The sequence below is a fragment of the Lithobates pipiens genome, unplaced genomic scaffold (assembly GCF_037356315.1).
Source record: "Lithobates pipiens isolate NorthernLeopardFrog02 unplaced genomic scaffold, aLitPip1_a1.2 Scaffold_13, whole genome shotgun sequence".
NCBI classification, from domain to species: Eukaryota; Metazoa; Chordata; class Amphibia; order Anura; family Ranidae; genus Lithobates; species Lithobates pipiens.
Genome location: NW_027507718.1, coordinates 506,962,721 through 506,989,269, shown reverse-complemented (window position 1 = coordinate 506,989,269; position 26,549 = coordinate 506,962,721). Strand labels below are relative to the sequence as shown.

General features: G+C 44.0%; 1 protein-coding gene across 2 annotated transcripts in view; it reads right to left on the bottom strand.

The window, feature by feature from the left end:
* Window positions 1-1,377: 1,377 nt before the first annotated feature.
* Window positions 1,378-26,549, bottom strand: part of SLC4A11 (solute carrier family 4 member 11) — a 228,856-nt gene continuing 203,684 nt past the window's right edge. For both annotated transcript variants that reach the window (XM_077478039.1, XM_077478040.1), the window contains exons 16-20: window positions 25,217-25,385; window positions 23,818-23,991; window positions 17,997-18,192; window positions 5,822-5,991; window positions 1,378-3,525 (exon numbers count right to left, since the gene is read on the bottom strand). In XM_077478039.1, coding sequence (XP_077334165.1) covers window positions 3,462-3,525; window positions 5,822-5,991; window positions 17,997-18,192; window positions 23,818-23,991; window positions 25,217-25,385 — 773 coding nt within the window. In that variant the 3' untranslated portion in view covers window positions 1,378-3,461. The remainder of the gene's footprint in view (window positions 3,526-5,821; window positions 5,992-17,996; window positions 18,193-23,817; window positions 23,992-25,216; window positions 25,386-26,549) is intronic.

Genomic DNA, 26,549 nt, shown 5'->3' with positions numbered 1-26,549 from the left:
TTCGCCATCACTGCTCTATACACTTAAGCATAGGTCTGAAGATTGACTATAAACACCAACATAATTCTGGCAAGTTGCAGCATTTAAGAGACAACAACTAGGACCGTCAAAGCTGCGGTAAGCTAGTAGGATAACCTGAGAACTTGGACACCCTCAAAGCACTGTGCTGCTTATCCAATCCAACCCAGATTGGACTCTGTCCATGTTCTTCCCACACTGAACCTCAATATGCCCCTCCTGAAAAGCAAAACTGGCATGTTCCAAAAATAGTAGCATTTCCAGGTGTCTACACCACGGGTTTGCTTCCCTGAAGAGCACCTACGTACCTGCACCTATATAATGCAACCAATATTGGCTTCATTCCTACCTTCTTCGTCCCCCTTATTAGCCCATCCTTGGCCAATTTACAAAGCAGCCTGGGATGGGGGGGGGTGTTCAGGTACTCCACTGGGTTTTCTGAAGTGTTGGAACAGCGAGCAGTATTCATTTTATTGCCTTCTTTTAGGAACTCGCTTTTTGGAACTGGGGTGGCAGGTCTGACCGGAGCCAAACTACAGAGGGGGCTGGAGCCAGATATTACTCCAAAGCTGCTCTGCAGTTAAAGTATAACTACAGGCAAAACTTTTTTTTATGTGTTGGATAGAGTGGAAATGAATTAGAACGGTCAAGTTTTGTTTGCCATCTGGGCCCCCCATTAGGGAGATCTGTCCTATTTACCATGATCATCGAAAGTGAAAGGAAAAAAAAAAAAAAAAAAAATCACAAATTTTGAGCCAACCCCAAAAAAGTTATAGTGGGGAAACATTCCAATGGGGTAGTGCCAGGGCAAGTGCTCAGGGCACCATGTGGCCATCATGAGTTAGCAACCCCCCCCCACCCCCCAAAGAATTTACACACACACCCCTAAGCAAAAATGCTCGCTAAACTAAGATGCCCCCCGCCTCCCGAAATCACTCTACCCCTTAAAAGCCCCCCCCCCTACGAGTACAAATCCTCCCCCCCTTCCAAAATTCCTTCTTGCCACACCAATCTCCCAACATTTCCCCTCCTGCCATCCTCTACCCCTCTTCCATTCTTACCCAAATTCTTTGCTGCCGGGATAGAAGCAAGGAGATGGGGGGGGGGGGGAGGATAAGCAAACACTGCACAGTCCAAATTTGCAGGGATTTCCTCTGACTACCTGTTTTGGCTATGGGACAGGAAGTGGATGGAAATCTCTGCAATGGCACACAGATGGTGAAAAAAAAAAAACCTAATGGGTTATAACCCTTCCTTGCTCTATCCCAGTGATGGCGAACCTTGGCACCCCAGATGTTTTGGAACTACATTTCCCATGGTGCTCCAGTACACTGCAGAGTGCCAGAGCATCATGGGAAATGTAGTTCCAAAACATCTGGGGTGCCGAGGTTCGCCATCACTGCTCTATCCAAAGGAGGGGGGGGGGTTGCCTATAGTTCTACTTTAAGTTAGGTGGGGGAAAAGGCACGAAAATCAGCGCATGGAAGTTATTGGACAGTCAGTCTTATTAAATAACTTTAAAGTGCAGTAACCCCTAAAACAAATCAGTATTTATTCTGCTGAATACAGGCCAGGAAGAGATGACTATTGATTGGTTGCTACGAGTTACTATACCTTATCAGTGCGCAGCTAAGCCCGAATTATGTTTTTTGAGCTTTTTACAGTTAAGTGCTTATAGTGATACTCAGTATCCATATAGACTGCAGTATGCCCAATGCCAGGGGGAAGAGATTGTTTTTCCGCCCAATAATTATAAAAAAAAAAAAATAAAAGAAAAAAAAAAGGCAACTGCTGCCTTGAGAAGATTACACTGCAAAAGGAAAGCCACCAAAAAATTCAAAAACATCACTGCAAACAAAAAATACAGACCAAAACTTTTGACAAAATAGGAGGATTTGTCTAGACATCATATATATATATATCTTTGACCTTAAACTGACATACACGTATTTACAAAAATATTCTCTCTTAAAACTTAAACCCGACAGAACATCCGCCAATCATCATGCATAATTCACATCAGATACAAGAAAGTCATAATTGTTGGAGGGCAGTCCATTGCCATAATCGGTCTGGGACAGAAGATCAATTCAACATCCAGGCTGAAGAGTGGTGGACTAACAAGACATCTTTGGTGAGATGGTATGGACCAGTCTGATCTCTCAATACCATAGATTACATAAAAAAAAAAAAAACACACAGGTTGTAATCACTCAAGCATGGAGATACCACTGATAAGATCAACACGGGGCAATGACAGTGATGCATCTTCTCTGGTCTCCTAGGCTTTGGCTGGAGATATTGCACAAGTTCTACATTAAACAAATCCTAAAGTATTTTTATTTATTTTTTTTAATAGGAAAGTGCAGCAGATAAGATCCGACATCTCAGTCCATCAATGTATTTTTGTTTTTAATGCTATAATCCATCCCGAAACTCTTCAGCTTTTCTCGGATTTGGGGACAGTACGTGAACACCCGCCCGTCACCATCGTAAAGCTTGGCCGTCCACAAGGAGGTCATCTTGAAAGCCTATATTGACACCTTCCACTTGTGTCGTATAAACATTATACATAAAAAAAAATGCATTCTTGATGCATGGTCAAGCATGTATGTACATGGAGGTCGGTGAAGACACATACATACGCACATACACACTTGCAGTCGCACATATATATAGAACACATAAAAGTGCTGGTATCTGAGTGAATTTGTGCATAATGCCTGTGCAAAATTCACAATGCCAATTCAACATTTCTAATTTAAAAAAAAAAAAAAAAAAAAACGGAAAAAAGGTCAAACAGGTTAAAATAGCTTAAATTCCAGGGCTACAAAGCAGAGGAACACTTTTGGTTGATCTGTAGACAAAGCCATTGCTTTAAGCAGTGACACAACAGTTGAGTCCTTTATTTTTCAGCTCGATATAAAAAAAAAAAATAAAAAAAAAAAAAAAAAAGTTGCAAACAGGTCTATCACACTGATTCTCTGGAGTTGAGCCCCTTGTCTGCCCCAGCAGATCCAGCGCAGTTCAAAAGTTCCTTTTTTTTCTAAAAAGTATTGCAAGGTTCATAAGACACAAAAAAATATTAATATATATATATATATATATATTTGGCCCCCTCCCCATCCTGTCCAGGATGTCTGTAATCCTAGGAATGCAGTATCTGGTTCATCGGAGACAGAAGCAATTTACAAAAAAAGAAAAAAAAAAAAAAAAATCACCATCATCAATATCATCATGAACGTTCAGATCCAGAGCACAGTGACAAGCATGGAGGAGCGTCTTTGGGGTATTCCAGTTAGAGAAATGACTCCTCGCCCAGCTTGGTGTCCACTTTGGTCAGTTTTCAAAAGTAACGCAAATCAAAACCGTAATCATAAAGCCCTACAATTCTTCGGTCAGAAACCAAGAACAGCGCACATTCCGGGGAGAGCGCCGCCTTTCTAATGTTCAGCGTCCATGGCGTCCAGATATTTTGACTCAATAATCTTGGGTAGTAGGTTGTATCTGAGGACAGAAAAGCAAAAAACAAAAAGATGTTTAGTACAGATTTTCAGCCAAGGTTCAGTATTTTAACCTTTTCTTGACTAGAGGCCATTAAAGTCTAGATGCCAAGAATGTATGTATGTATGTATATGTATATATATATATATATATATATATATATATATATATATATATATATACATACATACATACATACATACACACATATACACACACACACACACACACACACATACACACACACAGCAGTGGGCTTTAAAGTATTACTAAAGTCATTTTACATAAAATATAACAAATATGTTATACTCACCTGCTCTGTACAGTGGTATTGGACAGAGCGGCCTCGATCCTGACTCCTCCTCCTCTTCTTAGTGTGACCCCATAGAAAGCCGTTTGCTACGGGCACACTGTCTGCTCGTTCCTGAGCAGTGTCTATGGAGTTGCGCTCCATTGGCGCGCCCCCACTTCTTCCTCACTGCATTCGATTGACAGCAGCAGGAGTGTCAGGGCTGGGCTCAGCCCTTTCTTCTCTGAGCTGGCCGCTCAGCTGTCGGCTAATTGCCAGCTCCTATCTCTCCACAGTTACTCAGCTGTTGATGATATCCTGCTCCTCAGTCCTGCCTACTTTAGCCATCCAGTCCAGAGGAGCTCTGCCTTCGCCTTGGTTAACATCACAGAAACATTTCTCCTGCGATCCTGCTCTAGACTTGCTTTGCCGATATCCCTTTTGGCTCCAGATCCTGCTTGCTGTACCACTACATTGATTCCTGACTTCTGGCTTGGCTGACCATCTGTTCCGGTTACTGAACTTTGGCTATGTTTTGACTACGTTTTTGTTCTTTTTACTTTTATTATTAAACAAGTGTGATTTAACTATACTTCTGTCTCGGCCTGATTTCATGGTTTCTGACACAGGAGCTAATGACTCCTGCTGCTATTTTAGTGGCCATGTGTGAAGAGGAAGAGAGGAGAGAAGACATGCAGTCATACACACCGCTGAACCTATTCTCCCCTTTTCCCCTCCACACAGGGAAGGGGGGGGGGGGGGGAGTACAGATAAATGGGAAATGTTTTATCATATTCATGCAAGGAATGCATTAAGGTAAAAAAAATAAGTTTTTAGCTTTAGTATCACTTTAACACTGTGCTGCCACATATATACTTACAGCTGAAGCTGCTGTTCTATACTAGGAGGGTGTCAGGGCTGGGCTTCTAGGAGCTCTCTTCTCAGTGCTCAGCTGTCAGTTCATTACCAGCCACTCATTGTTTCCTGAGTGACTCAACTGGTTACCATTACCTGCCTCATTAGTCCAGCCTACAGCCAGCCTTTTTGCCATTTAAACTGTCTTGCTCATTTCTGCCATGCCTTCACCTGGTCAACATCTCCAGTGTGTCTCTGCTTTGTTCCTGTTACAACTTTTCCAGGCTGAGTCTTCTTCTGGTTCCTGATTCTGATCTCTGGCTTCTGACAACACCGACTCCTGGCTTCCTGATCCTGGCTTGTCTGATTACCGGTATTGGCTTCCTAACACTGACTTCTGCTTTCGACTACGTTCCTTATCTGTATTATTTTTACTATTACACTAAAAAGTGTGATTTTTAACTGCATCTTCTGTCTCTGCCTGGTTCATGGCCCCTGACAGAGGGCACTCACATGGCACCCCCAGAACTGTGCATTACTGCGCACTGAGGACATCACTGATCCTGGTGCCTACAGGCAGATATTTAACCATCATGCCATACCATCAGGGAGTCGTGTGATTGGCCTCAAAATTTATTTTGCAGCAGGACAACGACCCCAAACATGAAGAACTATCTTCAGTGTAAAGAAGAACAAGGGGTCCTGGAAGTGATGGTCTGGATCCCTCAGAGCCCCGATCTCAGCATCATGGAGTCTTGAACTGAAGAATTGATGCTGTTCTGAAGGCAAAGAGTGGTCACACCAAACATTGATTTGGATTTCTCTTCTGTTCATTAACTTTCCATTTTATTTGATAAAAAAATAAAACTATTAACACTTCTATTTATGAAAGCATTCCTAATGGACAGGATTTTCCTCACCTGCCTAAGACTTTTGCACAGTAGTGTGTGTGCGTGCACGCACACACACACACACACACACACACACACACACACACACGCACACACACACACATTGCAATTTTAAAACATCTCTATAGATCCGAGTCAAATTTCTTTATTGATTTTTTTTTTTTTTTTTTTTTTAAGAGATCACTCAATATCTCATTGGCCCTTCTACAAATGTCCTGGCACCTTGGGGATAAAAAGAAATTACCTGATGGGAATCATTCCAATCATAATCAAAGGGAAAATCATCTTCATATAAGGGAGAGGCGACATTCCAAAGCCACATAAGATGACAAGCTGGAGGACCTGGAGGCCGGTGAAGTAGTGAATCTTCCTCTGAGGGACTCGTCTGATGTAATGGGTCGGGGGGTACGCCGTCTGCAGGAAAAACACAGAACACCGTGACATCATTTATCTCGTACAACACAACCCGACACCAATAAGCTGAATGGCCTTGAGATATAGTGGCATGAAATACATGAACACTGCTGGGCATGTGTGGTGGCAATTGAACAAATACAGTTTGGCATTAGATAGGAATACAAAAAAAAAAAAAACACATTATTAAAAAGGTTTTTTTCTTTATTATTGTGTCCCTATTCACAAATATGTTGATGTGTTTTAGAAACTAAAAGCAGCAAAAAGTATTTTCAACAGTCTTCAAGTATAATTAATAAGTAAAAAAAACAGCTCTAAAACAAGCCATATTCTACATTTGTAGCAGCTAGTACTGTGATGCAATTCATTCTCAAACGATAAAAAAAACAAAAAACAAAAAAAAAAAAAAAAAAACACACACCCGAGAGCCCATTCACACCACTCAGGTCCACGGCGCACATTAAAGTGGATGTAAACCCGATTCATAAAATTTGAGCTGGGCATATGCATAATATATATATATATATATATACACACACATTATATATATATATATATATATATATATATATATACATATACACACACACACAGAGTTTTCTTATCTATCTTCAAAGCACTATGTCCTGTTGCGGTCTCCTGCTCCGTTGTTCTGTTATCAGCATGAGAACTTCTGACACCTGATAAAACCAGGCTGAAATTTGTGTCAGGGAGGGAGCTATAAATAGATTAGCACAAAGCTGAACAAATCACAGGCAAGCTCTGCATGTGTGGAGAGGGGGTGTGCGCCTTTCCTCCAATCAGCTGTCCTACGGTGTATAGCAAGAATCCACATCCACAGGTGAATCAGTGTCAGGGCTGGGCTCAGCCCTTCCTTCTCTGAGTTGGCCGCTCAGCTGTCGGCTAATTGCCAGCTCCTATCTCGCCAGTTACTCAGCTGTTGATGATATCCTGCTCATCAGTCCTGCCTACTTAAGCCATTTAGCCCAGTGGATCTCTGCCTTCGCCTTGGTCAAAATCACAAAGACATTCTCCTTTGTTCCTGTTTAAAGACTGGCTTTGCCAACATCCCTTCTGGCTTCAGATCCTGCTTGCTGTTCCACTACATTGATCCCTGACTTCTGGTTTGGTTGACTATCCATTCCGGTTACTGAACTTTGGCTATTCTCATCAGGTGCTTCCTGATGACACAAATGGGATTACGAAACGCATAGAGGCTGCTGGGACTGTGTGCAACGTGAACGCCGGTAACAGGGGACTGAGGCTTGGAACACATGCGAGAGAGAGAGAGAGGTTACCTGTTGGGAAACACATGCTAGTCTAAAGCGTACCCTGTATACATGGCTGGATAAGCTTAGCATTGGCTTATTGACACTGCGAGTGTCATCTGTTTTTAATCATTTTTAATAAATAAGTTAAGACATATTACACTATGATGGTTCTACATGTTTTCTTATGAGCTTGAATGATCAGTGGATTACTGTCTGGCAAGAGATCGTACATAAGGAGTGGTTATCCGTTCAATGAACCAAATGCAAGCTTCTATTTGGTATCTGGTGAGTGGCCATTTTGCAAGGTGGTGGTGGTGGCACGAAGGGTGAATTTTGGTGTGAAGGCAGGAATCACACACCAACAAATAGGAGCGCTTGATTACTCAAATTAATTTTCTTTTTTATATATTTTTTGGACTGTAATGAAGGAATTGCATCTGATCTCACTTATATTCTGGAATTGATCTTAATTTATGAACTGTCACTATTGTGGGGTATATTCATTTGAATGTTGTTTTGGGTATTGAAAGCATTCAATTGTGTTAAATAGCACTGGTGGTATTATTTTTGTTTCGCATATAGTATTGGAAAATAGTGTTTGTACTTTGGACTTTTTTTTGTCAGACGGACTTGTGTACACACGCTCGGAAAATCCACATTTGTCTGTGGAAAATTTCTAAAACCTGCTATCCAACATTTGTCCGTGGAAAATCTGACAATTGTCCGATGGAGCGTACACGCGATCGGATTTTCCTCCAACAGCCTGTCATCACACAGTTCCCGTTGGAAAATCTGATCGTGTGTACGAGGCTTAAGAGAGCGAGGGGTCAGGGTAACATCACTTCTACATTAGCGCAGTGATGGCGAAACTTGGCACCCCAGATGTTTTGGAACTACGTTTCCCATGATGCTCTGCAGTGTAGTTGAGCATCATGGGAAATGTAGTTCCAAAACATCTGGGGTGCCAAGGTTCACCATCACTGCGTTGGGGTGAAAGAGCGATTTAATGTTCTTCTGCTATTCAGAGTGAAATCTACGCTCCGAGCTTCAGCAATCCTCACCACATAGGGGTTAACAAGCGCGCTACACTCCTACTCCCTCCCTCACACATGTCCAGAGATGGAGGGGAGTTCTTTGACTAATAACCCGACAGCCCAGCAGGAAGTAAATAAGCAATTAGCAAGGCTGGTTTTTATCTGGGGGCTCTTAGTGCTGATGCAGCAATGTCGCAGTCCACAGAAAGACCTTCTGAATAAATGCCGGCACATCCGACCCTTCATGGGGTCTACACCAACCTGCCCTGGGACCCCGCATCACCCAGCAAGGCCAACACATGGATCTGGAAATCACACGGTCCCATCTAGAATTCTCGATTCCATTGCCGATGGACAACCGTTCATAACTGGGCCTAATTATATTCAGTCCTCAATTATTGTAACCACGACGGGTTCATTATTAAAGCTATGGAAGACTTAAAGTGGTTGTAAGCCTCAGACATGAAATATGAGCAAAGCATATCCCTCTATAGCAGTGATGGCGAACCTTGGCACCCCAGATGTTTTGGAACTACATTTTCCATGATTCTCCAGTACACTGCAGAGTGCATGAGCTTCATGGGAAATGTAGTTCCAAAACATCTGGGGTGCCAAGGTTCCCCATCACTGTACTTATAGCATGTACTTTTCTCAATCCAGAGCACTAAGTGTCATTTCTGTCTGCTACTTCATTCCTCTGCTATCAGCATGAGTCATTTCTGACAAGTTTTCCTGACACCAAGAGAAAAATGGTGACAGGGGAGGGCGCTGCAGCTGATAGCCTCAGGCTCTTTTACTGTGCGCTGTGTGAAGGGGGGTGCGTCCCTTTCCTCCAATCAGCTCTCAGCCCTCCTCGCTGAGCTCTGCAGAGTGCATTTTCAGTTCCCCGCCCCCTGCTTTCCAGAGCTGAGTAATCCCATGCAAGTTCCGCACATTGAATGGATGTAGGGGAAAAGACGGCTGTAGACACACAGGTACAACTGACATAGGAGGATAGGTTTAATCTCTGTGCATCATTTGAGGCCAGGGCTGCTGTTAGAAATCGCACCATATGGCCTACCTGACAGGGGCCCCTTCACCTGGCGCGAAAGTGACAGGACATAGATTTACCAGTCGCTTTCTTTGTAGCCTCAGCAGCACAGATGAATGGATAGGAAGCGCTACAAGGTTTCCAGCTCATTCACAAACTGAAGCATAGTGAACACAGTTTACTATGTTTCAGTGATGAACGGACACATGATTGGTACCGATTGCTCACTGTGTTCCTTCAGGAATGGAAGGGACAAGTGAATGACATTTACCGGCCCATTCCCCTGCTCTCCATCCTAAAACATCCCCCTGTGAGCCTGCAGCAGCTGCTGGCAGGAGAGGAGAGGAGGGAATCTGGAGGCAGTGGGGGGAAAAGGGCGCATGTACTTGAACCCCCTGCAGTGCAGCCGGAGGGAGTAAGAAGAGGAGAGAGCTACAGGGGGAAGAAGAAGAGGATCGGTGTCTGCAATAAGACAGTACAGCCAGACCTCCAGGCGCCCGGGCCCCCTTGTTGAACTGATGGGGTCCGGGTCCAGTACAGGAGGGCTGGCTGCACTGCCTTAGCAGCCCTGCCAGAGGCCAGTCACTGCATTGGGCATATGTTAAGGGTTTACAACCACTTTAAACATGTCTGGTTTTTATTGTGTACAGTGGCTTCCTGTCCTGGTTACTCCAACACTCTCTCATTTCTCGTTCTGGTGTCAGAAGAAGAAAGAAGCCCCGAGTCTAATTGCTGATAATTTATTGATATGAATGAACCCCCCAATATAAGCCTCTGAAAAAAATGGTCAGCGTGTTCTCCGATTGCACACCGCCCCTCGTACAGCACAGACTGCTGCAGAGCAAAAGAATCCCCTGGCATGGTAGACTGCTTCAAAAGCACTGTGAAAAGACTGCTGAATCTGACTGTAGATCAATGTTTCTCAACTCCAGTCAAGTACAAACAGGTCTTGTTTTCAGGCTTGCGAAAAAGAAGTGCAGCACTAAAAAATGATCTCAAAGTGAACTGGAAGCAATAAAACAGTGTACAAAGACAAATACGTATAAAAAGGAGTGCAAAAAAAATAGTCTCAGAGTGAACTGAAAGCAATATAAAAACAGTGTACAAACACATATAAGTATAAAGTAGAGTGCACAAAAATGATGAAATAGTATACCCAAATGTCATATCGGCAAATGTACAGATGAAAATTATATGAATAATATCCAAAAATAAAATGTCCAAAAAAAGGCAAATCATTAATACTGAGAACGAAATTTTAGAAGATAAAGCGCTTTGAATAAAAGACTCCAGCCTTGTGAGACTCCACGCGTTTCGTCTCACAAGACCTCATCTGGGGTGAGGTTTACTGTCGGAGTCCACATTTGTCCGTGGAACATTTTAAAACATCTTCTAGCTGGAGGTCGTGGCCACTGTTGCAGTTTCCCCTGGGTGTGTTGCCCTACAAGCCCAATTGACCCATTAGGTGTATACTTATTGAGGTTCAATCTCTCTGGTAAGCCTTTTGACTCTCTGGTGGTGGATCACTTATCAGCAAGTTTGGGCATGTTTTTCTACACCACATTGATGCTCAACTCAAGTGTTGACTATTTTGAATCATGCTTTGGATATTTTTAGTGTTTGGCTCACTCGCCACATTTTGTTCTCAGTATTAACCACTTGCCGACAGGCCCAAGCCGACGGCGGCAGAATGGCACGGACAGGCAAATGGGCGTACAGGTACGTCCCTTTAAATGTGCCGCTGTACCATCGCGTGCGCGCCGGTCAGGACCTCCGAGAGTCCCATCGTGGGTCCCGCGGACTCTATTGCAACGGGGATACCCGCAATCGTCTCACGGGAAGGAAGTGACAGTGCCTAGTGACAGTGTCATTGATCTCTGCTCCATGTGATCGGAGCAGAGATCAGTGACGTGTCATACACAGCCACTCCCCCCACAGTTAGAGACACTCCCCTAGGACACACTTAACCCCTACACTGCCACCTAGTGTTTAACCCCTTCACTGCCAGTGTCATTTACACAGAAATCAGTGCATTTGTATAGCACTGATTGCTGTATAAATGACAACGGTCCCGAAAATGTGTCAAAAATGTGCAATGTGTCCGCCATAATATTGCAGTCACAATAAAAATCACTGATCACCGCCATTACTAGTAAAAAAAGAAATCATTAATAAAAATGCCATAAAACTATCCCTATTGTGTAAACGCTATAACTTTTGCGCAAACCAATCAAACTCTTATTGCGATTTTTTTTTTACTGAGAATATGTAGAAGAATACGTATCGGCCTAAACTGAGGGAAAAAATGTTTTATTTTTTTTTATATATTTTTGGGGGATATTTAATATAGCAAAATGTAAAAAATAATGCGTTTTTTCAAAATTGTCGCTTTTTTGTTTATAGCGCAAAAAATAAAAACCGCAGGGGTGATAAAATACCACCAAAAGAAAGCTCCATTTGTGCGAAAAAAAAAAAGGACGTCAATTTTGTTTGGGAGCCACGTCGCACGACCGCGCAATTGTCAGTTAAAGCGCCGCAGTGCCGAATCCCAAAAAGTGCTCTGGTCTTTGGCCTGCAAAATGGTCCGGGGCTTAAGTGGTTAATGATTTGCCTTTTTTGGACATTTATTTTTGGATATTATTCATAGAATTTTCATCTGTACATCTGTGATATGACATTTGGGTATACCATTTCCCCTTTAAAAGTTCACCATTTTTGTGCACTCTACTTTATACTTATATGTGTTTGTACACTGTTTATATTGTTTTCAGTTCACTCTGAGACTATTTTTGCGCACTCCTTTTTATAGGCATATGTCTTTGTACACGGTTTTATTGCTTTCAGTTCACTTTGAGATCATTTTTTAGCGCTGCACTGATCTTTCACGTTTGCTAATTTTTTAAATTGATCTATTGCTGAGCTAGCGGCTCTTATAACCTCCTTTGTAGACGGCGCGGTATATTCGCCTTGTTTTTTTCAGGTTTCCCATTATTTTGCACGGGGGATTTGATCAGTTTCACTGCCTTAGTAATTACCACAGCCGTTTCATCTGCGGGAAATCCTGAAAACATGACCTGTCGAGGACTGGAGTTGAGAAACTTTGCAGTAGATTATGCAATCTGCATTGTTTTACTGGTTGCCTTTGTTAGCTGCAGGGTGTGGTGTCTAGATTTAGCAATGAATTAGAGGAGCATCAGAGAGTTAAAGGGGTGTTCCAGCGGGGAAACTTTTTTTATTTTTATTTTTTAAAGTCAGCAGCTAAAAAAAAAAAAAAAAAAAAAGTAGCTGCTGACTTTTAATAAGGACACTTACCTTTCCAGAGCGCCCCGGGGCCGACCTGTCCCTCAGCTCTTGGGTCCTGCACGTTCCTAAGGGAAACAGGCAGTGGAGCGTTGCGGCTTCACGCCCCGTTTCCTACTGCGCATGCTCGAGTCGCGTGGTGCTTTGTGAATGAGACGCGTCGTGTTAGGAAACACACAGTTTCCAGAACACAGCGCGCCCCATTACCTAGACGACAACGCGAGGAGGAGAGAAGACCGAAGATCACGGTGGAGTAGGAAGAGGCAGATTAGGAAGACTGCCTAACAGGGGTTTCTGGTAAGGTAAAAATGTATTTATTTTTCACATTTTTTTTTACGAATATTATATATATATATATATATATATATATATATATATATATATATATATATATATATACATACATACATACATACATACATACACACACACACACACACACACACACACACACACACACACACTTTTTTTAGGGTGGCCCTCCACTTTAAAGTGGTTGTAAACCCTTACAGACCACTTTTACCTACAGGTAAGCTTAGATTAAGGCTTACCTGTAGGTGCAAGAAATATCTCCAAAACCAGGGATATGCAATTAGCGGACCTCCAGCTGTTGCAAAACTACAAGTCCCGTCATGCCTCTGCCTCTGGGTGTCATACTTGTGGCTATCAGAGTCTTGCTATGCCTCATGGGACTTGTAGTTCTGCAACAGATGAAGGTCCGCTAATTGCATATCCCTGTCCTAAACCTACACGGTTTAGGAGATATTTGCAAAAGACAGGCACCGCTGTCTACGGCGCACTGAGCATGGCGCTAGTGGCGGCTCCCGTGCGCATGCGTGGGAGCGACGTCCTTGCAGCTCTGGCCAGTCACAGCGATGGAGCCGCGATACCCGGAAGTCACTCTGGGACAGATGGCGGCATCGGAGGACGACAACGAGGGTCACTTCGGGGGCTTCCATCTCAGGTAAGTTATTCATCATGAGCCTGTAAGCTATGCATACTAGCTCATTATGTCTTTGCCTTGCAGGGTCTATTTTTTTATTTTTATTTCAGTTTGGCTTTACTTCCTCTTTAAACTGCAGAAGAGTTAATAAAAAATAAATGGGATGAGAAGTGTGCTATCAGATAAGATTTATGACTACAGTGAGCCATGTGACTTCCCTTCTGTAGGACTGGAACTGGAGGAGAGCCAGATAGTGACACAGCAAAATGCAGAGTGAGCAAGAGGATTCCAGGGAACAGGCAGCCAGGAAACTCCAGACAGCTGTAACTCTGATTACACAGCAGCCCAAAGGCAATCAATACACTTCTTAATGGATTAAAGCTGAACTCCTAGCAAGCAGCTAAAGCCCCATACACACTATCAGATTTTCTGCTGACTTTTGTCTTCAGATTTACCAAAACCATATAATATGAGGTCAAACCTTAGGAGTTTCAATGTGTATGCAATCAGGCAGGCCCTTGTACTACATGGTTTTGGTAAATCTGAAGACAAAAATCAGCAGAAAATCTGATGGTGTGTATGGGGCTTTAAAGAGGAAGTAAACCCTAATGGGTTTACTTCCTCTTTTTTTCCCTGCAAAGGTAAAGCATAATGGACTACTGTGCATCGCATAGTAGCTCATTATGTGTCACTTACCTGACACAGGAGCCAGCGAAGTCGCCGCTGTCCCCTGTAGTCCGCCGCATCCATCTTGCTGGTGGCGTCTTGCAGCTCCGCCGAATGACAGCGGCGAAGCCGCGATGACGTCACTCCCGCGCATGCGCACGGGAGTCGCGTCTCGCAGCTCCGCCGCTGCCATTCGGCAAAGCCGCGATGACGTCACTCCCGCGCATGCGCACGGGAGTCGACAAATTAGGCAGCTCCATTCTTGGACTTGCCACGTTTAGTGCGCCTGCGCGCCGCTGTGTACGGCGCATGCGCCGTAGACAGCGGTGCCCATTTTCGGGCAAATATCTCCTAAACCATATAGGTTTAGGAGATATTGCTTGGACCTACAGGTAAGCCTTAATCTAGGCTTACCTGTAGGTCAAAGTGGTTTGAAAGGGTTTACTTCCTCTTTAATGTGCCGTTCAGGGGAAAAAAAAAAAAAAAAGAGATGAATCCATCAAAACGATTTGCAATGCTGTCCAGTTGGTTTGGTTTTGCAGGGTTGGAGCATCGCCAGGTCATTGGCCTCCCCTCTAGCAGCAGCAGCAGCTCCCCATGGCTGCTAAATGGACAAATGTAGGAGCAGCAGCATGCCGATGAAGTGCGCTCTCTGCTCAGTTTGCGCTCCACTCCCATCAACATGTTCTGCATTAGAGCATGTGCACTGAAGCACGGCCCAACTGGCTTCTAGTGCTGACCTTCCCTCTACCCACCTAAAATGCTGCTGTCCGGGGGGGTATTGGGACACCTGCCTTTACACACACCTGAAATTTAAGGGCATCCCAGTCTAAAGCCTCGTACACACGCTTAGATTTTCGGACGAACGGACGTCCGTTTTTTTGTAGCATGCTAGTCTCAGGTCGAAAGCGAAGCGGTTACTCACAATACGAACATTTTCATACATGTGCTGAATAGTTTTGAACGTATTTGTCTATTTCTGAGCATGCATAGTCTTGCTCTTAGGATTTTTTTTTTTTTTGTCCGAAAATTCGGATGTCGAGTTCACAGCCGAGAAAAATGTTAAAGAGAAAAATCAGAGAAAAATGTTTCAACTCTGCACATCCAGCTTTTGTCTGATGAAAAAGTCAAATTGGCTGTCGAAAGCGCCGTACTAATGATCCGAAAATCGTCAGACAGCTTGTCGTTAGAATTTTTCCATCCGATTTTCGTTATCGTGTGTACGGCCCTTTAGTCTGTAGGGTTCAATACTGATTTGGCTCCCCCTTTGCAGCTATAACAGCTTCAACTCTTCTGGGAAGGTCGTCCACAAGGTTTAGGAGTGTGTCTATGGGAATGTTTGACCATTCTTCCAGAAGCACATTTGTGATCATGGTCAGGCACTGATGTTGAACGTGAAGGCCCGGCTCGCAGTCTTTGCTCCAATTCATTACAAAGGTGCTCTATTGGGTTGAGGTCAGGACTCTGTGCAGGCCAGTCAAGTTCCTCCACCCCAAACTCGCTCATCCATGTCTTTATGGACCTTGCTTTGTGCGCTGGCCCAAATCATTTGGTGGAGGGGGGATTTTGGTGTGGGGTTGTTTTTCAGGGATTGGTCTTGGCCCCTTAGTTCCAGTGAAGGGAATTCTTAAGGCGTCAGCATACCAAGACAATTTTGGACAATTTCATACTCCCAACTTTGTAGGAAAAATTTGGACACGGCCCGTTCCTGTTCCAACATGACTGCACAAAGCAAGGTCCACAAAGGCATGGATGAGCGAGTTTGGGGTGGAGGAACTTGACTGGCCTGTATGGAGTCCTGACCTGAACCCGATGGAACACCTTTGGGATGACTTAAAGAAGAGACTGAGCTAGACCTTCTCATCCATCAGTGCCTGACCTCACAAATGCGTTTCTGGAAGAATGGTAAAACATTCCCATAGACACACTCCTAAACCTTGTGGACGGCCTTCCCAGAAGAGTTGAAGCTGTTATAGCTGCAAAGGGTGGGCCAACTCTATATCGAACCCTACGGACTAAGACTGGGATGCCATTAAAGTTCATGTGCGTGTAAAGGCAAGTGTCCCAATAATTTTGGTAATATAGTATTAAAATAATAAAAAAAAAAAAGTTATACAATTTTTAATATATATATATATATATATATATATATATATATATATATATATATATATATATATATATATATATATATATATATATATATATATATATATATATATACACATACATACATATACATATACATATATACATATACATATACATACACATACACATACACACACACACACACACACACATACACACACACACACACACACATACACACGTATATGCTGCAATTAAAATACATTTCTCTGGCTTCAAAACGCATTGCCTGGAACAACTTTGGAGTTTAGTAAGGCAGATTCAAAATGAAAAGCTTGTCTAGCAGTGGTCGCCAACCTTTCGGACCACTAGACTATTTTAAATCCCACAGACCACCAACATGAATTATACATGCCTTACACACACACACAATGGTCCAGCTCTCTGCCGTATCATGCCCCCCCATCAGTGATCAGCGCTGCCATTGGAAGTCCCCTCCTCCACCATTACCGATGCCTCCCTTTGCGTTCACAGGTGCCCAGAACTACAGAGGAGGCATCTGATATCAATGGGTGCTGACCATATTGACTGTCAACGTCAAAGCACAGTATTGCTGGAACAGAAAATGACCTCCTCCTTTTCTGTTCCAGCATTACTGTGGCCCAGTGCACAAAGCTATTAACATAAAGGCATGCTTAGCCACTAAATAAGGATGATGGCACGCCAATGTCAAAAGCCATCATTCTTTATTCCATAAACGCTGTACAATGGGCAGATAAGATGTGTAAATTGAATTGGAATGCTGCCTGCAAGCCAGCTCTCATCATCCATCAGTAGAGGAACTCTCGCCACCCTTTTGGCTGAATGGACACAAATTCCCAAGGACACATTCCATTATTTCATGGAGGGGGGTGGAGGCTCTTATAGCTGTAGAGAGGGCCAAATGCTATATTATACCCATGGTTTTGGAATGGGATGCCCAACAAGCTCATATAGATGGCCAGGTGTCCACAGACATTGGACCATGTAACATATCTTCATCTAAAAATGTCTCACATTTACTTACCAAAATGTGGATTATATTATGTAGTTCCAACCAAATATAAAGAATTAACGATATGATTTAAATTGGAGGTAGGCAAACTCACGCCCTTCAGTTGTCGAGAACGTTGCATGAGGCATTGCAAGACTAAAAGCCACATGCATGGCTCTCACACAATGAGGCATGATGGGACTTGTAGTTACGCAAAATTTGTAGAACCGGCAGTGGACTTGCACTTATGCAACAGCTGAAGGGCCAAAGTTTGCCCAACCCAATTTAAATCAAGGTGAAAGTGGACTAGTTCTCTTTAAATAAAAATGACAAACTTGTAAACATAACTAATACAGAACGCGATCAGCGCTGATACAGTTTCTAGAATGTACACAGCAGTGACACAACGTATACATATCACACTGGTCGACACTAAGCTGTCTTTGCTCCTTTCACCCAGACAGGAAGGTCACAGCTCTCTGATATACATCCAGTCATAAGTAACGACCTGCTCATTAGACAATGGTGTCCTTTGATGTGCACGATGTGACTGATATACACAATAAGGCCATTTCCTGGGGAAATGCTGGTTCTATACCTGCAGAACTTCCTTCCCCACGTGCGGCCCTCCACCTACCTGTTCTTTCAACAGTAGCGCCACCCGTTCGAAAAGTTGGCTGCCGTCAATGGAGGTCAGGGCGATGTACAGGAAAAGCCCATACAGGACTGGTTTGGGGATCCACTGCAGCGGAAGCGGCAGGAGGAAAAGGGAGAGGCCCACCAACACGTTGGCCACAAGCGACGTCAACCGGGTCTCCTTCACGCTGACAATCCTGAAATGGACAAAACATGCAAGTGAGGGTTGGGAGACAAAAGAATTTCTGAAGGTTCACATTTATGAAGGTCGCGGTATCGCTAGTAGTAGTTAGTCACATCAACTGGACTTCTTCTGTAATGCTGAAGATGTTTTGCAGCTTATACTGACCAATTCTTTAGTTCCAATTGTAATGCTGAAGATGTTTTGCAGCTTATCCTAACCAATTCTTCAGTTCTAATGAGCGACTGGAACTTATTGCATCATTTGTATCCACACAGGTAGCACAGACACCTTAATGTAATCATCATGCTAAAGGCATATGCTGGATTGGCCAAGAACAGGCTTCTCACCTTCAACCATGTAAATAGGAGGATTTACACCTATGCAGACTTTGACACCAAATGGGATTATGTAACTATAGCATGGTGGTTTCACAACTTTCACACCTCCCATTCTGATCTTGGACAACTAACATCTGCCTTGGTACATACCATAGTGATTTAATTATACTGTCTTTGCAATCTGTGTGGAATATAAATTTTGGGGTATCTTCTTGACACTGAAAGGTAAAGATGTCTTGGAGAATCTATGAACCGTCTTCAACACTACACAGCAAGCCCAGTTGAATGTGACTACGACAAGCTTTGCTAGAAGAGTTTTTAGACTGTAAGCTCTAATGGTTGGATATTTATTTGGCTGGCACGTTTGGTCCACAGTAGCTCCAGCTATTGTAAAGTCAGAGAATTTTACTGAATCTCAAGCACAGGACAGAACACGAGATAAAAGTACCAGCAGACTGCCTGACTGGTTTCACCTTTTCAATTACGTGACAACACACCAAAGTGGTTACTGGGTTTGCCAGAGCCAACCTGTCATATCATGTATTCAGTGAAGTGGCTCAGGCAAGGATTGGCACTACTTATCCTCAGACTTGATATTCCACACGTCTTTAGTGTTAAAATATATCTAAAGTCAATAGAACGCCGCGTGCAAGTGTTAAAACCTGTCGATTTTTTTGAAGTGTTTACATTTTTTCTTCAACTGAACAAAAAGTTAAGAGAAATCTTCCTCCAATGTAAGCACCTGGTCTGGTGACAGCTTGAAGCACAATTCTTCTCACCTTGGGGGAATTTTATCACACTTCCTGTTGTACTTCCAGGATGGGAAATAAAAAGAAATGTCCCCAGTGGGACCCGATAGGGAATGGTTAAAACCCTGTTTCTTACTGCCTATGTGAAAAACTGCAAAAAAAAAATGTGGCTTTAGCTGTACTTTAACATGTCCAAAGCAGCACAGTGGTGGAGTGGGTAGCACTCTCACCTAGCAGTAACAAGGGTTGCTGGTTCAAATCCCAACCACAACCCTACCTGCCTGGAGTTTGCATGTTGTCTCTGTGCCTGCGTGGGTTTCCTCCGGATACTCCGGTTTCCTCCCACAAGCCAAAGACATGCAGGTAGGTTAATTGGCTTCAGTCCAAAATTGGCCCTAGTATATGAATGGGGACCTTGGATTGTGGGCTCCTTGAGGGTAGGGACCGATGTGAGTGTGCAATGTACAGGGATAGGGACAATTGTAGACACTTACTCAAGTTGAACTGGATAGACTGGACTATGAAACTATTACCCAATATACCAACAAACTACTCTCTTTTCCAGGAGCAGGCAACCTTTGAGAGGTGGACATCTATATATCTAAACAACATGAAATAGATCAAAGATCATTGGGGTTGGACACTTTATTTTTTAAGGAATTAACTAGCAAGACCTAACCTAAATAGTAAGGAAAAGTTTGAAAAATATAATAAAACAAAATGTCACTTTAAAGTGACAAACTTAGCCTAACGTAAAGTGCTTGTAAACCCTTACAAACCACTTTGACCTACAGGTAAGCCCAGGTAAGCTTACCTGTAGGTCCAAGAAATATCTCCAAAACCTATACGGTTTAGGAGATATTTACCTGAAGACAGCCACCACTGTCTACGGCGCATGAGCCGTAGACAGCAGCGCACAGGCACAACGGGTAAGCCGCAGATGGTGGCGAATCACAGCGCCGGAGCAGCGAGACCCACCAAGAAGATGGACGCTCGGAACTACAGGGGACAGCGGTGACTTCGCTGGCTCCTGTGTCAGGTAAGTGACACATAATGGACCATTATGCCCATTATGCTTTACCTTTGCAGGGAATCAAAGAGGAAGTAACACCCATCAGGGTTTACTTCCTCTTTTAAAGGGGACAATGTCAGTCAGCAGGGCAGTGGTGGGTGTCAGCGGGGCAGTGGACAGTTTTAGTAGGGCAGAGATTGGAGTCAGTAGGACAGTGGATTGTGTTAGTTTTTTTTATTATTTTTTACAATTTTTTTGCCGCCCTGTTGGGGGGCTTTGGTGAAATATCAGGGGTCTAAATAGACTCCTGATGTCTCACTAATGAGACAGAAAGGTGATTGAGGACAGTCTTTAATCTCCATCTTGACAGCCTCAGTTGCACAGAATGAATGAACAGGAAGAGCTCTGCACAGTCTCCCCCTGTTCATTCAGAATCAGAAGCATAGTAAACACCAGAGGAGCACACAGAGGGGCCATAGAAGGAAAGGGAACCTGGACAGGAGGGGCAGTTGTGGCAACATTTACAGGAACTGTTCCCCTTTATCTCCTGCCTGCAGCACCTGAATGCTTGGTGAGAGTGGGAGAAGTTGGCTTTCAGCTCCTGCAGGAGGAAAATACACTGGATCCATTCCCGTAAATACCGCCCCCCCCCCACTCTTGTTTCGGTTTCAGGGTTACCAGGTAGATTGTGACTGCCGAACTCCACTTAACCTTTTCTTTCCCTTGTTGCTGTAAGCAAGAGACGGGTTTTATTACTCCCTTTGACAACATCACCAGGCTTGCAAAATTCTTGCAGGAGCAGCTGGTTGGAGCTCAGTTTCTACTGACACAGATATGTCCCCAGAGTTTCACTTCCCAGGAGCCCTTACCTAGGCACAGTAAGCCCGGAGGGGCTCGATAATGCAGCACGTCCACCAGCAAGGTAATGAGTCAAGGCCTTTCTGACTTGCAGCTTGAAGGTAGAAAATCTTGAGCCTTTAGAACCTCTTTAACTATTTGGAAAGCGATGAACAGAACAGGAGTCGCTCAACATGTTGGTTGTACAAGTATGAGCTTGTGTTTGTTTTTCTAGCAGCTCCAAGAGGTAGAGATCAGCCAACTGGCTTTAAATCCTTCATTCCAGACAACACAATGGGGACCTCCCGTTCATGCTTGTCGGCTGCTTGCTTCATCCACAGAAGACCTGAAAATCACCTGCAGAGCCACACAATGCCCCAGCCATGAGATCTCTATTCTTTGGTTACCGTACATGGTGAATGGGCAAGGTTCTGCAGCCAGACAAATACGTGTCCGGTTACATAATATGGGGAGCCTAACAATACCGCAACATGCTTGAACCTTGTAACAGGAGAGTTTTGACCAGGACTACAAATAAACCTGCCAAAGTATACCAATTTCTTTTTGTCAGGGTGCCATCTGTTTTTAATTCTCAGGAACCTCTTAAAGGGTCAGTCCACCAAAAACCGATTCAGCAGTTTTGGCAGAAATTGGATTATTACAGCAAATCTGTATTTGGCCCATTCACACCAAAATACCAAATTTGCTCGATAGCCTTTCTCCTATGCCGAAGCTACCCATTCACCTTGTGCTCCCTCAAGCTTTCTTCAATGCAACATGGAAAAGGGTCCTTAAAGCCCAACTCCAGGCTATCTTTTTCGAATTTCCTCCTGTACATTTGATTGCAAAACTGCAGTATCTGTTGTTGCCCACAAGATGCCCTTGGTCTTTTGGGTTGAATGACAATCAGACTGAGTGTGGGGTGTCATGGCTCCGCCCTCCGAGTATAGCTCCTTGCATAGATGTAGACAGCCGTGTTGATATCATCATGTCAGTGCTCTCTTTGTCAGGACCCTCACCACTAGAAGAGCAAAGAGAAAGAACCCAGCGTGTCATATCAGTGCCTCTCAGTGTCCACCTGTGTCATAGGTGGAGACCTCCTAGTTCCCCCATATAGAGGAGTGTAGCTCCCATGGTTCAGAGAAGCAGGATCTCCCAGTCTATTGATAGTGTAGGACCCACTAACCATGGGGTACGTTGTCACAGTAAGTGGGCTTAAGTACCATATAGCAATATGGTGTGACCAAATGCCCATATTTTTTGATAGTGTTTTTTGAAAATGTCTAGGTGCTTTAAATATCCTTGCAGGAGGTAAATGTGTTTTTTTGCATGTGTGCACTGTAATATTTTGTTCTATATAACTGGCCAGAAGACTTCATAAAAAGGGGAGGAAAAAAAATAAAAATCAACCTACTGCTTGGTGAGGGCCTCATTGGGTTGGGTTTCAACACTATGCAAACGCTGACCCAGAATGACCAAAAGTTTAAACAGCACAGTTACCTGGGGCTCCGAGGGGGCTGAAAATAGGGGAGGGGAGCAAAAGGAGGGTCGGTCAACATCAGACATATACAACTCTTGTTCTCCCCTGCAGAATACAGAATGGAAGAAGGAGGACCCAGGAAGCATAAACCAGGGATCCACTGCATTGCACAGCAAAAAAGCATAAAGGAAGGCGCACACAGGGGGGCCTCTTTACTGTATTGCTTCTCCTTCACTGTCCACTCACTGGCCCAGGCAGGTTCTGGACCAAGCTGTAATGCCTAAAAGAGAAGTATGTTTTTTTTTTAGAATCATACTGAACTATGTGGATGCAGTATTGGTCCAATGCTGCATCTGTTCCCCACCGACTCCGAGACTGAGAACTGAGCAATCAAACATCGCTGATCGCTCAGTTCTCAGGACTCCCTGAGCAGAGAGCTGGTGACTGCCAGTCACCGCTGTCTGCTTTGCCCCCACCTCCTCGCACACTGCAGTGCTGGGCCATGGAGGGGGTGGGAGTGTCTGGCATAGGCTCTCAGTGGCTCGCTGAGAGGCTGAGCCGGTCCAGGCATGTGGGCAGATCCCGACTCCATTGTTGCAATCTTGCCTCAGCCTGGATCGGCTCTGTGACATCAGCAGAGCTGAAAACGGGTCACAGAACAAACAGCACTACTGCGATCCACAGGAGAGGTACAGCCAAATGAGTTTTGGCTGTACTTCTCTTTTAAGTGCAGTGTGCAGCAAAAAGGACTAGGACAGGACTATGCTGTCTGCAGGGTTGCTTCAATCACAAGACTGGCTGAACTCCAGATACACAATCCTGGACAGATGAAATAGTCTATCTATATATAAATATATACACACACACACACGCGTATTTAAACAGTTTTTAGTGATCTGCATGGTATTCTGCTATTGGTCCAGGGATGACATCTCTGTGTCTGCATACAAGTGGTGGCAGGTATTAGGGGTTCCCACTCTTCTTGTTGGGTTTTCAATTTAATTCAGATCATGGAAAACACAACAGAATAATGGAAACAACCTTAAGTTGGTGGTAACACCTGAACTTCCAAGGTGAGAAGGAACCAAGTCGGGACTTCTATTCCAGCCCTCCATTAAAAGTAAAGGTGTTAGGGAAAGAGAAAATGAAGCAATGAGAGAGAATGCTATGTACAAATCAAACCACGATTCACTCTCTGGCCGAATGGAACAACCTAACTTACGTCTCATAGATGTGCCCATGCTCCACTCTCTCCTCCACGTAGGCCAGAGCTCGCACGTGCATGGGGGAGTGTGGGAAGGCAGCATGGATCCAGGGCATGCCGAATACAGACAGCCCTGTGTTAATCAGTGCCACAAGAAGGAGATCCCAGTGATATGCCGTGCCTTTCACCAACCTGCAGGAAGAAAATGAAAGGTGAACTACTTACAATGCATCAACATATTTCATGTGACTAACCAAAAACAAAAAAAAATAAAAAATAAAAAAACGTACATTGCGCAGTAAAACGTACAATTAAATGTTATTTATAGCCAATATTTTTTGCTTTGGATAGGAAGGTTAAAACCCTTGTGAGTTTTTTTTTTATTGCAGTCTGTATCCCCATTGGCAGTATTCGGCTTCTCTACCTGTCTAAAAAAAACATGAAACATCCAAAATTTTTACAGTTGTCACCAAAACAGGAGACCTCTTTAAAAGGAATGCCGGTCCTGGTGACAACTGTCAGAGGGGATTTTCTCTAGCTTTGCTGACATTACCTCTAACTTCCTGTTGTGTCACTGGGGCAGGAAACATAGGGAAATCTCCTCAAATGGGACACAGGAAGCAAATAAAAAAAGGATTGGGGTGGATGGGGGAAGAATGGCTAGGGGTGGATGGGGGAAGAATGGCTAGGGGTGGATGGGGGAAGAATGGCTAGGGGTGGATGGGGGAAGAATGGCTAGGGGTGGATGGGGGAAGAATGGCTAGGGGTGGATGGGGGAAGAATGGCTAGGGGTGGATGGGGGAAGAATGGCTAGGGGTGGATGGGGGAAGAATGGCTAGGGGTGGATGGGGGAAGAATGGCTAGGGGTGGATGGGGGAAGAATGGCTAGGGGTGGATGGGGGAAGAATGGCTAGGGGTGGATGGGGGAAGAATGGCTAGGGGTGGATGGGGGAAGAATGGCTAGGGGTGGATGGGGGAAGAATGGCTAGGGGTGGATGGGGGAAGAATGGCTAGGGGTGGATGGGGGAAGAATGGCTAGGGGTGGATGGGGGAAGAATGGCTAGGGGTGGATGGGGGAAGAATGGCTAGGGGTGGATGGGGAAGAATGGCTAGGGGTGGATGGGGAAGAATGGCTAGGGGTGGATGGGGAGAAATGGCTAGGGATGGATGGGGAGGAATGGCTAGAGACAGACTGAAATGGAAAGCTAGGGATAAATAGATTGATGGAGAGGAGTGCATAGGGATGGATGGGGAGGAATGGGTAGAGATGAATGGATGGAGAGGAATATATGGATAGGGATAGAATGGATGGATAGGCAGGGGTGGATAGGGAGGAACAGATAGGGATGAATGGGGAGGCACAATCCAGCTATAAATAACGAGCCATACTGTATCCACAGAGAAGCCACATGCCTACCTATTCTCTGGGGCATTGGTAAGAGAAGCCACAATGTTCTGCTCTATAAAGAAGAGCATGGACAGGAGGAACCCAAGGCCCATAGCACTGGTGATGGAGCCCATTGACAGCGATCCAATTGGAGCCAGGACAAACATACTCTCCGTTTGGATGTAATTAAACTTGGCAACTGAAAAAAAAATAAATAAATAAATAAATAGTTTAATCAAGGGCAAAAAATAAAAAAATGATATTATACATACATATACAGATATTTACATAATTTAAACAAACAGCTGAAATTCAAAAAAGTGTTGTCTTTAATGTAAGTGGACTGACACATCCGCACTATGCAAAGAGCGAAGATGAGCTTTAAGCCACGGCAGCTGTTTATAAATCGTTTTTTATTATTACTACTGCCATCGGTGGATCAGCGTGGGCAAACAATGGCTTTTATGATTGGCTGCTAAAGGTTACCACAGAAGACCTTTCTTTGTACCCAGCAATAAACTAATATCTCTTGTAGGCAAAGTCAGAGACGGAGGTGATTAAAGAGAATTTTCATCCTGTAAACTTAAAGCCCATCTCCTAGGAAGTGAAAGATTTGCTCTGCATTCATCTGCATAGCTCAACACAGGCTCAACGCAAGGACTCCGAGAAAATAATTGTTTTCTATATGCCCTGTTCTTGCCACAAACTTGCACTGAGGTGGGTTGCACCGAGTTGGATAAAAAATGCTTGCAGCATTTTTATGCACAGAAACTCACTGCACAGCAATTGCATAAACAGCATGGTGCAATGCATGGACTTGAATGAAGTGTTCTATGTGACGCTTCAATAAAGTAAAAAAAAAAAAAAAAAAGAAGTAAACCGCACTGTAAGAATGTAAAGCACTGCCCCCACCCCACCAGGACACTAGGCTGCATGCATTTTAGTGTGCAGGCTGGTCTGACCAAGTCCTTAAAGCCAAACTCCAGGCAAGAAGAAGCTTTCCCTTGCAGGGTTATCTGCTTGTATTTGTCTAGGGGAATGGAGAATGGAGATATACTTACCTAATCCTCAGACCCCCCCCACTGCAAGCGGGTCAGCATGACAGCCAGGCAACCAGAAATTTTTTGGAGACCTCAGAAATGGCAACTTTTCCATCCCAAAAGGTTTCCTTTAAAACAGGGGTATCCAAACTTTTTACACAAGGGGCCAGTTTACTCTCCTTCAGACTTCATGTGGGCCAGACTGTGGACGTCAGGCATATAAAATGTCCCAGCATCAGTGGGAGTACACAAACGCCCATCGTGTCTGCCTCGGTCTACTCCTCTCCACAGGGTCGGTGAATTTAAATATTTGGGGATAAGTC